Below are 12,346 nucleotides of genomic sequence, written 5' to 3'. Positions count from 1 at the left end.
GCCTTTCACCCCCCCCCCCTTTATATATATACACATACATACATATATATACACATATATACACACACACACGAGCACACACACGCACACACACATATATATAATATGTGTGTGTGTGTGTGTGTGTGTGTATATATATATATATATATATAATATATACATATGTATATGTATATACATACATACCCTTAGAGAATGATAGTGTCCTGAGACTCTTCCCATCCCTCTTACTCTCTTGAGTCTGAAGACCATGTGCTTTCATGAAGCCCAGGATTTGATATCTAGTCCCAGGTTAGATGGAGCTGTTCCCATTTCTGACAGCTGATGGGGTAGATTGTGGCAGGGAGCCCTGGCCACAGGATTTAGAATGTTCAGATGCTTGCAGGTGACTTGCTGGGATGTTCAGAAAACTGCAGGTCTCATATCAGGTGGAAATGGGAAGCCAGGTAGGGAATGGGTAGGTTGCATGTATATCAGGGCTTGAATGGACAGCCTGAGGCCCCGGGCCTCTAATCTGAGGTTGGTGTGGAGGTTTAAAGCAGAAAAGGAAGATACCGTGACCCAGATTTTAATAGGCCTCCTCTGGATGTAAAGTGGAAGACAGACTAGGGGTGTGAGTGAAGGCTGGGAGACCTGGCAGCAATTTCTTGCAACAGTCCAGGTGTGTGTTGGAGGTGGCTACACTAGAGTGGTGGCTGTGGAAGTAGAGGAATGGTATAGGAGGCAGCATCTCTAGGTTATAGAGCACAAGGGATGGGACAGATCTCCTGACTGGGATGCTGGATGGTGTGATGAGCATCACAGACAGAGAGAGACAGAGACAGAGACACTGAGACAGACCTCCAAGGCCAGAGTGTACACGAGATGGATGTTGAGGGGGCAAATGGGATCAGGCAGGAGAGTTACTAGACCAAGGGTGGAATGTGAGTGTGGGTGGGAGGTCAGTGTTATTGAGTTTCAGATAAGGAGAGGGGAAAGTTCTGACTACTTATGGGACAACTAGTGCAATGCAGAGGGGAGAGACGGTTAAGGTACATGGGGTCCTCACCTAGGAAGGGTGGCTGAAGATGAAGCGAGAAACAGCCAGGTGGGGAGACCTTCAAAGCAAGGCTTGGGGCTAGCTCTGGCACTAGGAGATGTTGTCATTCATGGGCAAGAGTGGGGCTGAATTGGATGCTGGATGCATTTGCCATGCACTGCCTGGATTCCATGTGTAAAGTAGCCTGTTTGGAGGTGAAGGAAATGCCTATGTGTGGGCTGGGGGTTTCTTTGGAGTTGTCACTGTGAGGGGTCAGAATCATGAGGGAGGTGCTGTCCAGTGATTGATTGCAGGTGAGAGGAAGAGTCAAGATCTGGGGGACCCCAAGAAGGAATTTGGGCCCACAGCCTAGATGGCACTTTTCTGTCCTGTCCCCCAAATGATTTATGTTGTGTGCTGGACACAGTGTTCAGTGGTACTGCAGAGAGAGCAGGCACTGGGGCCATCAGCATCTGGTAACTTCCAACACTGGAAGGTAGGAGGGGAGGATGAGCAGAGGTGGGGATGTGTGTAGGGAGGACTGAAGATCGTGGAAAGAGAAGTGAATGAGTGATTGTACCCACAGGATTTTAATTTATGGAGGTGAATGAGTGATGACATGGAGAGGCCAACGACATTGAAAGAAGGTTTTTATTATATTTCCTGAGAGGAGGGGTAGCACCATATAATACAGAGCCACGTGGGAAAGCCTGAATGAGGGGAACCTGAGATCAGAGCCTTTATTGGTCTTTCTGAGGGATGTGCAGGGAACATGAGAGGAAAAGCTTAAGGATGGCTAGTTTGTATAATCCTGGTGTGCCTGGGTGTAGGAGCTGTCTCCAGTTGTCTCATACCTCGCCCTGGGCTGAGTCAGGGTCGGGGAAATATCCATGTGGTGTGTGAGAGTTAGTTAAGGAGATGAGTCAGACAGTGGGCTCTGGATCGCAAGGATGATGTAAACAAATTTGGCCATTAGTTTAGCTGTGCAATTAATGGATGGCAAAGAGACACATACAGAATCCACAAAAACACAGTTAAACCAAGCTGCTCATGAACCAAACTCTTCCAATTTTGGCAGGGCCATGTGGCCTTTGAAGATGTGGCCATCCATTTCTCCCAGGAGGAGTGGGGCCTCCTTGATGAAGCTCAGAGACTCCTGTACCACGATGTGATGATGGAGAACGTTGCACTTCTGTCCTCTGTAGGTAAGGCCCTCACACCTACCCCAGGGTCCTGGGCTGGGCACTGTTCTTCCCCTTTTCCCTATGGGCAGTTCTGTCCTCCCCACAGCCAGACTGTGAGCACTACCGCCTCTCATGGCTTCCTGGTGTATGTGTTGTTGGCACATACAGGGCTGGCCTGTGTGCCCTGTACTTGCTGTCCCCATGAGGCCCCATCCCTGCTGCTCTGAGTACCCACAGACAGGGCTCAGGAGTCAGAAATCTTGAAGTCTGTCTAGGAGGTCCCTCTCACCCAGCTTGTCCCTGGTCAGCTCACTCAGCCTAGATACTGGAACCTCGGGGCCCCAGGCTTTACCCCTTCCTCTTGCTGACATTTCTTGGGATCTTCCTGTGCCGACAGTTTTAGGCACGAATTAGTTACTAATTTGGGGGATCCCTGGATTGTTTCTACTGTCTGTCCTGTGAAGTTCTTTTCATTGTAGAATGAGAGATGGCCAGTGTTGGATCACTCAACATATGCTGGCCACTTTTTTCCTGTCTTTCACCTAGAATCGGCCTCTTCAGGTGCCACATCAGTGCTCAGAGAGGTCCTGGGTGCCTGATTGAGTGGATACAGTACATCAGTGGCAAGAGACACTCAAAAGAACATGGCCCTGGTGCGAGGGAGCTGGGAAACGGTGTGATGTCAGAGCTGGGAACCTGTCTTTTTTTCATCATTGTTTGATGCCAGGACTAGTGACCACACCTCATTTCTACTATTTCTTCCCCATTTTCATTTCTACTCTGACTTCTAATCCTCTTTCTGCCATATTCCAACACACCTATGAGGCCTTTACCTCTCACTCATTCTGTTTCATTGCTCCCTTTGCTGCGCTTTCCAACATTTAGCCTACACTTAAGGTGTCATGAGGGCTGCAGGTATCCTTTAATAGTCTTTGAACTGCAGCATCTATGTAGTAGTCAGGTATTTCTAGGTCTGTATAGAACCTTCTACATAGTGCTAACCAGTCACCAGCAGCCATGACCTTGTTGAAAGCCATTTGCAGAGGAGTGAATGAGAGATCCTACCTCTCCTCCCTACATAGTACCTCCTGTGGTCTGAATGTTTGTGTCCCCCCAAATTCCTATGTTGTATACCTCATGCCCAAGGTGATAATATTAGCAGATGGAGCCTTGGGGAGTGATTACATTAAGAGGACAGAGCCCTGATGAATGAGATTAATGACCTTAGAAAAGAGACCCCACTGAGCTTCCTAGCTCCTTCCATTATGTGAGGAACCAAAAAGTCTGTGACCCTGAAGAAGGCTCTCACCCAATCATGCTGGCTCCTTAATCTCAGAATTCCAGGCTCTGGATGTGTGAAAGATAAATTTCTGTTGCTTATAAGATTATTTTTGTTGTCAAAATACCACCCAGTCTGTGGTATTTTGTTATAGCAGCCTGAGCGGACTAAGACATAACCCCGTCCTTGGGGCCTTCCTCATCATCAGGGCTCTCCCACCATGAGCTTCCCAGGCCCAACTCTGCACAGCAGGCCTTTCTCTCACTGGCTCTCGGCCCCCTTGCCTCTTGGTAGCCCCGTGGACTCATTCTAACACTCATCTGTGATGGGGCTGCCCCGTCTCACCAAAGTCAAATGCATTCACTGGCATGTCTCTGCTTACAGGTTGTTGGCACAGAGCCCAAGATGAGGAAGTACCTTCTGATCAAGGTGATTCTGTGGAAGAGTCACAGGTCAGGACTCCAAAGCCAGACCCATCCACTCAGAAGGCCGAGCCTCATGAGACATGTGACCCACTCTTGAAAGACATTTTGCACCTGGTCGAGTGTGATGAAATGTACCCTGATCAAAGGCTATACATTTGTGGGAAAAATCTTTACCAGTGCCAAATGGACCAGGTTGGAAACAAACTTTCCAGGAGGGATGAGGGGAGGCCTTTGTTTGTGATGAATGGCAGCATTCACAGGGCAGAGGGGACCTTCACATGCAGCGAGGGTGGGAAGGACTTCTCAGCCAGCACAGGCCTTCTTCAGCACCCAGTCGCTGACAGTAGCTGGAAGCCACATGGCGACTCCAAGTGCAGAGAGGCCTTTGAAACTGTACAAAAAGATTACAAGTGCACTCAGTGTGGGAAAGGCTTCAACCGAAAACAGATACTTGTTCAGCACCAGAAAATCCACAGTGGAATAAGGCCCTATGAGTGCAACAAATGTGGGATGGCCTTCATTAGAAAGTTCCATCTTGTTCAGCACCAGAAAATTCACACCGGAGAAAAGCCTTTTAAGTGCAGTGAATGTGGGAAGGCCTTTAGGTACAAGTCCACATTCATAAGTCACCAGAGAGTTCACACTGGATTAAGCTCTTATGAGTGTAGCAAATGTGGGGAATTCTTTAAGTACAAAGCCAACTTTATGAAACATCAGAGAATTCACAATGGTGAATGGCCTTATGAGTGCAGAGAATGTGGAAAATTCTTTAGGTACAACTACAGACTAGTAAGACATGAGAGAGTTCACACTGGAGAAAGGCCTTACGAGTGCAGCGAGTGTGGGAAATTTTTTAGGTACAGTTCCACATTCATGCGACACCAGAGAGTTCACACTGCAGAGAGGCCTTATGGTTGCAGTGAATGTGGCAAGTTCTTCAGGTACAACTCTACACTCATTAAACATCGGAGAGTCCACACTGGAGAAAGGCCTTACGAGTGTAGTGACTGTGGGAAGTTCTTTAGGTACACCTCTACACTCTTGAGACATCAGAGAGTTCACACTTTAGAAGGGCCCTATGAGTGCAGCTTATGTGGGGAATTCTTTAGGTACAAGTCCAAGCTCATTAAACATTGGCAGAATCACACTGGAGAAAGGCCATATGAGTGCAGTGAATGTGGGAAAGGCTTTCGGTACCACTGCAGACTCATTAGACATAAGAGAGTTCACACTGGAGAAAGGCCTTATGAGTGCAGTGAATGTGGGAAATTCTTCCGGTATAACTCCAATCTCATTAAACATTGGAGAAATCACACTGGAGAGAGGCCTTACGAGTGCCATGAATGTGGGAAAGCCTTTAGCCACAAACATATACTTGTTGAGCATCAGAAAATCCACACTGGAGAAAGGCCTTACGAGTGCAGCAAATGTCAGAAGGCCTTCATTAGAAAGTCTCACCTTGCTCATCACCAGAAAATCCACAATCAGGACAGGTCCATGAGTACCACGAATGAGGGAAGTTCTTTAGATACAACTCCAACTTCTTTAAACAGAATTCACACTGGCAAAGGCCTTATGAGTACAGAGAATATGGTAAATCCTTTAGGTAACACTCTAAACTCATTACACTGGAGAATTGCCTTCTGACTTCACATTGGAGTAGGGCCTTCTGAGTACAGTGAATGTGGGAAAACCTTTAGGTGCAACTCTATCCCCATCACACATCAGGGATTTCACAATGGAGAAAGACCTGATGATTGCAATGAATATGGGCATGTGTTCGGCCAAAACTCCCACCACATTCTGGCACCAGAAAGTTCACACCAGAGAGAGTACTGCAAATGAGGAAATAATTCAGCCAAATTCTGCTCTAATTTACCCCTGGGAGCTACTGTAATGTAGTTTTTTTATTTTACATTTTTAATTGTGAGAAAAATACATCTAACAAAGTCTACCCTCTACCATTTTAATTGTACAGTTTAGTAATGTTAAAAATTCACATATTTGTGCAACTGATCTCTAGTATTTTTTTAATCTTGCAAAATACACTCTATAATCATTAAACAAATCCTCCTACCTCCCCCACCCTACTTCACCTGGCAACCACATTTTACTTTGTGTCTCTTCAAGTTTGACAACTCTGGATACTTGATATGAATGGAATCATACAGTATTTCTCTTTTTAATGACTGGCTTGTTTTGCTTTGTATAATTTCCTCATGTTGAAGCATTTGTCAGCATTTCCTTCTGTTTTGAGAAGGAATCAGAGTTGAGCCACCTAAAGACATGGGAAATGGTGCTGATAGAGTCAGTACAGCTTTGCCAGATGTTATATTTTTAGGAGAAGAGGAAATCTAGATTTTATATGAAATCGTTATTTAACAGCTTTATTGAGGTATTGACATACATTAAGAGTCCCATGCCCTACCAACTGAGCTAGCTAGGTGCTTGGTATTGACATACATTAAGCTGCATTTATTAAAAGTGTAAAGTATATTTTCGTATGTGTGTACAATGGGACCATCACCAAAGTCATAAGATTGAACATACCCATTACTCTATAGTTTTCATTGGCCCCTTTGTATCCTCTCTCACAGCACTAAATGAATTGCCATCCTCAGGTAGACACTATAGTTTGCATTTCCAGAATTTTATATAAAAGAGGTCCTACAGTTACTCTTGTATGGCTGTTTTCACTAAACATATGTATATGATCCATGTTGTGTGTGCATAGCATGACATCGAATGAGAATAAGCAAAGTTCTGTTCTATGTATTAGAGTGGCATTATGTATAATTAAGAAAAGTGCTTTTTACTTTCTGACAATCACTCTGAGAAAAAGAGTTGTTTCTAGTGGGAAAGTGAAATTTAAACTAAGTAACAAATTTAAGTTCATTTTCATAGGAAATTTTTATCAATAAAAAGTTTTGAGTCATCTGCCTAGTACACAAGCTATCACAGAAGCATGTTTATGCTTGACTTCTTTTTTCTAGTAGTGTCTAAGCTGTTAGATTCTTTAGAGTGAAGGAAATTATATGGGTTAGGTACTTAGATCTACAAAGGAAGAGCATTGGAGACGAATAAATAAAGGTAAAATAAAAACTTACTTTTTCTATCCTTAATTAATCTAACAGATGGCAGTTTGTCCAAAAAATAGTAGCAACAATGTATTCAAGTATGTGTGTGAATATATATAAGTGAAATGAATAACAACAATGATACAAGGGATGAGACAGAGAAATTAGGAAGATTATCTTGTTATATTAAGGTGTATTTGAAAGTGGATTTGGATTAGCTGTAAATGTATACTGTAAACTCTAAGGCAACCACTAAAAGTAAAAGAAAAATAAAGAAGTGTAACATAAGAAAGGAGAGAAAACAATTATAAAATGCTTCATTAAAATTACAAAAGGCAGCAAAAAGATGGAAGACAAAAATAGGAACAAGCTACAAGGGCAACAAATAGAAAACAGTAACTAATATGGTAATATTAATCCAACTATATCAATTATCACTTCGAATGTCTAAATGCATCAATCAAAACACAAGAACAAACTATATGTTTTTTATATGTATATAAAAAAAACCCCAAGAAAGTGGTTTAAATACAATGGATGGAGGAAAATATACCATGATAATACTAATCCAAAGAAGCAGGAGTGGCTATATTAAGTTTAAGGAGGGCAGATTTCAGACTGAGGAAAGTTGTCAGGGATCTAGGGGTGCGTTTCATAATGATAAAAGGGTAAATTCTCTACAATTTCTTTCAGAAGATATAATCAGAGGGAATCCTTCCCAACTTATTCTATGAGGCCAGCATTATATTTATACAAAACACCAGATAGACATTATAAGAAAACCACAGACCAATATTTCTCCTGATCATAGATATAAAAACAACAAAATATTAGCTTATTTAGTGCAACAATGTATAAAAATAATTATACAGCATGACCAAGTGGGATTTATGCCAGGTATGCATGCCTCATTCAATATTGGAAAATCAGTTAATGTAATATATCATAATGTAATCCAACAGACTAAGGAAGAAATATCACATGGTCATATCAATAGATGCAGGAAAAGCATCTAACAAAACCTAACACCCATTCATTATAAAAGCTTGCAGTAAACTAGGAATGAAGGGAACTTCCTCAACTTGATAATATCTCCAAAAATCCTACAGCTAACCTACTTAATTCTGAGAAACTTGAAACTTTTCCACTAAGATAAAGAACGAGGTTCTGTTCCAACTTTTTGCACCTATTGAAATGATCTTGTGGTGGTCTTTTTTGTTTGTTTCTTCTTTTACTCCATTTATTGACTTTCACATGTTAAACCAACCTTACATTCTTGGGACAAATCCCACTGGTCACGAAGCATAATCCTTTACATATGTTGCTCCATCCAATTCTCTTATTTTTAAAATGTATTTTATATCTATATTCATGAGGGATAATGGGAGGCCGAAACAAACAAGCAAACAAATAATTGAGACCAAACTGAGACTAAATAGTCAAGGAACTTTGCATTGGTAAGTAGAGCAGCATTCAGACCTGGAGATGACTTACCATGTCTTGACAGACCGTGAGCAGAAAGGTACAAGGGACCACTGAGGGTAACGCACCTGGACGAAATCTGGAGTCCACAAATGAGGAACATTGGAGAACATATCTCAGTGAGACCTCTAATAAGTATGATACATTGTATCATAGCTTCCATAGTGGTCACATTCGACATATTGTTCTTTTCTCCACTGAACATTTATAATGAGAAACAGGATCAATAGTAGCATAATTGGATTTCAAATATAGATAACTGTGGAAATAAGTGAATACTCAAATGAGAATGAGCCAAGCCTATTTCTTCAGAGCTTACTATAGCAAGAGAATCAGGCACCATTACCTGTACTGGGAGAAACTCCAGCATGAGAAGGGAAGTGGAAAAGCTTTATGGTGGATAAAAGACAAGTTATCCAGTGTGCCTTGACTGGAGGCTGTTCCCATGGGAAAGCTTTAGTGGGGCTAGGTGGAAGCGTGAATCCTATGTGATTGGTCTTAAATTGGAAGTGTGGGCAAAATTTGGGAAGCTGTGGATTATTAATCAAGTCCTGGACGTTTTGTGTCAATTATTACATATGTTATTGTTTGACTTCCTGGTCTGGTTACCAGAGATAGTAATCCGGCTTCCTGGACTAGTTACTGTGGATACCTGGTTGGCCATTTGGATAGGTTGGCCTGGATTATGGGTTAGAGTTCTAGTTAATACTTGGTGTGGCCATTGTCTATGTGTGTAGCCAACTCTCACACCTAAACAAGAAGGAAAATATCCTTAAAGATTTCTTGTTTTCTTAACAGTCACATATTGAACATTAATTAACTTCCACTAATTTTTCATTACCCATTCTACTCCTTTGCCTCTGGCAGACCTTCAGATTGACAGAGGTTTTTTGTTTTGGTTTGGCTTGTTTAGTCTGGCAGGCAAACCGAAAATTCAAAACCAGAACAGTCTGACTCTCCAAGGAGTCCTGCCTTCATTGTGTTGCTACAGGTTTATTTTTGGACATGGACTTACTAACATTTCTCACAATTCCCCAGGTTCCAGAAACAGTGCTCCAGGTTTCCCATTGAGAGCAGCAACTCAACTTCCTCTTTGTAATAAAGAGTAATCATAACTACCCAAGGCAGTAGAATATTTCCCTTTTGCCGAAGTGGCAAGAGGGGCCCAAGAGGTCCAAGTAGCTACCTTATGTCCCAAATAAGGTTTAATAATATTCTTCTTCTGATGGGGGCTTTCTTCCTTAAGAACAAAGGCCTCCCAGCCAGCAAAACTTACCATTGAGGGGATGAGTAGCAGAAATTATCTGAGCGGGTGATAAGGTATAATAATGTGGAAAAGTAGACTTGCCAGATTTAGTAAATAATGTCTAACCCAGTAAAATTTGAATTATTTCTAATTCCCTATGCACATGCAAGCTGAGAAAAGAGAAAAATATTGCATGGGACACACAAAAATTATTCGTTGTGCATCTGAAAGAAATTATAACTAAGTTTCGTATCTTTTTAAAATTACACTTCTCTGGCAGTTCGCCTCTCCTTAATAGTTCCTTGTTTTGCAGTATTTTTTTTTTAAATAAAATTCATTGTAGTCAGTGCCTATATTCCATTTACTTTATTTCATAGCTTCTAGGGTAGTCCCATCAAACTTATTTCATTCCTTTGTCCATCGAACATTCCTTATTGAGACATAGGCTCCAGAGTAGCGTTGCAAGTGGCAATCTAATGATGATACACAGTGTAGTAGAAGGCCATTACAACTTCTCCTTTGATTTTTAAAAAATTTTCATCTGAATTCCTCTGAGTAAAAAATCTTTTATCATTTTGTTTGCTGCTAGGTGAAATCTTACACTTTACATACTTAACTGCTGATTTATTTTTGACTGCCCATGATTTCCAATATTGAATGAACAAATGCATCCCATACAAAGATGTTTAAAAGAATTTTTTCTCATTTAATAAATGCCCATTCTTCAGAAAATTTATCACAAAATATACTCCTGTATTTTGGCATTTTCTATTCAATATACAGAAATAATAGATAATATAAAATTTCACAAGAATTGAAAATATTTTATTTTAGTCTTATGTCTGCGTTGTTTCCTTTGTCATTCACATGTTTGAACTCATAACTAACTGTACCCAGAGGCTGAACCGTTGAAAGGGTTGCAAAGTTAGTAAATTACAGTAATTTGAACTTGGTATCTAAGGCAAAATAAAGTGAAATTCTTATTGTCCTGCACAGGAGGGCTCTAGTTGTAAGTCTGTTTCTTCAAACCAAGCTCAGGCTGCTGTAACAAGTGTTTGGGCAGTCGGGCGCTCAGACTCAGTGACCTTTCAGGAGCAGTAAGTGTTTAAGGTTTGATAAACTTATAGGTGCATTAGTGTGGTCACTACTGTCAGTGTGGTCACACCTCATGGGCCTAATCACTGATTGGCTGAATCTTAGAAGCTTGATACTAGCCATGATTCCCTACCTTTCAGAAGGTTAATTACTGAGGTAACGCTATTGTTGATGGGCTGACTCTCAGAGTGTATATAGTCATTCATCCAAAGTTATCTCTAATAAATAGTAGTTTCTTGTTCATGACTTTAGATGTTGATAAAAGACATTTTTTTCCTTTCCCGAAAATGAAAAAGAAGTGCTTTAATTCTTAATCCTCTCTTTTGGTCTTCCTTCAGGCAAACCTGCAGGCGAGACCATAAGGCATTACCCAGATTTTTATTTGCGGGTGTATGGTTTTTAGCTAGTATAACCATTAAGTGGTTTAATCACCAGTTACAGTGGGAGAAAAATAGTTCTGTCGACTTTTTGTAAAGCATTGAGGAAGCTGGTTACAAGATATATAAGGCTTCCTGACAAAGTCAATACAGGACCCAGTACAAAATTATTAGATTCAGGGCATATCCTGTATACACAGAACAGTGGGCCACCCAACTCAGATGTGTCTCATGAACCCACCATTGTGCCTGAAACCCAGTAGGTGCTTATTGGACATTTGTGAAAGCGGTAAATAGACGACAGCACAGCTTCCCTATTCATTTTTACATTTCCAGCAAGTTTTTCAAAATGTCTCTACCTATCCCTCCAAGTTGTTAGGCATAATGTTCTCAAGTATGAAAAAGGATCACGTTTTGGAAGTACACTCTGAATGTGGCCAAGGTTCTAGGACAGCCACAGATCAGGTTCACTCTCTGACTTTGCAGACTTCACTACTCCCACTCAAACTTCACTGAGATCAATTTCGTTGAATAACTAATGATCATTAATAGCTTTCTATGACCTCCATTTCACAAGTATTTTTCAGAGGTCATTTTAACTCCCTGTGTATTCACTGTTGCTGCCATTTCAGCTGAAATGCTAAATCAGTTCCCATCAAGGAGATACGATCCTGGAATCCCAAACCTTTATCTCAGGTTAAAGACGCCCCCTTTGCACACCGGCTTCGATAATTAGGAGGGCACGCACTATTTTGGCAGGAGAGGGCATGTGATGTCTTTGCTCTTTCAATTGTTCAAAGGAAATGGAAAATATCTCGGATATGGAGTAATAACCTCTCAATGAAGAAAAAGGGAAAAAATGATCTCAACAAATATGTTTTCTTGGTTGGAACACAATCACTGATTACGCAGGCAGGAAAGACCTCCCTCTTCCAACTCCCCATCTTGTCTGCGGTCTTTTCTTTCTTGTCTCGGACGGAGCTTATTGGAGGTCATAAAATAGCCTTCAAAACTTAAGTCTTCTGTATATGTGACAAGCAACAAGACAGCTGACAGCTATGAGTGGATGCCGAGTGACATTATAGTATAGCGTGTCCCTTCGGTAGTGCAGCCTTTGGGAATTTCCCGTATCACAGCGTCTGTAATAACAGATCTCTACTTCT

General features: G+C 41.5%; 1 protein-coding gene across 4 annotated transcripts in view; it reads left to right on the top strand.

Annotated features, from left to right (window-relative positions):
* Positions 1-6,869, top strand: part of LOC102877998 (zinc finger protein 548) — a 9,128-nt gene extending 2,259 nt beyond the window's left edge. For all 4 annotated transcript variants that reach the window (XM_025049586.1, XM_025049588.1, XM_025049587.1 and 1 more), the window contains 2 exons: positions 2,097-2,223; positions 3,866-6,869. In XM_025049586.1, the coding sequence (XP_024905354.1) occupies positions 2,097-2,223; positions 3,866-5,553 (1,815 nt within the window). In that variant the 3' untranslated portion in view covers positions 5,554-6,869. The remainder of the gene's footprint in view (positions 1-2,096; positions 2,224-3,865) is intronic.
* Positions 6,870-12,346: the final 5,477 nt, after the last annotated feature.

The sequence above is a fragment of the Pteropus alecto genome, unplaced genomic scaffold (genome assembly GCF_000325575.1).
Source record: "Pteropus alecto unplaced genomic scaffold, ASM32557v1 scaffold326, whole genome shotgun sequence".
NCBI lineage: Eukaryota > Metazoa > Chordata > Mammalia > Chiroptera > Pteropodidae > Pteropus > Pteropus alecto.
The sequence above is the reverse complement of the archived record's forward strand: the minus strand, read 5'-3'. Positions and strand labels throughout refer to the sequence as shown.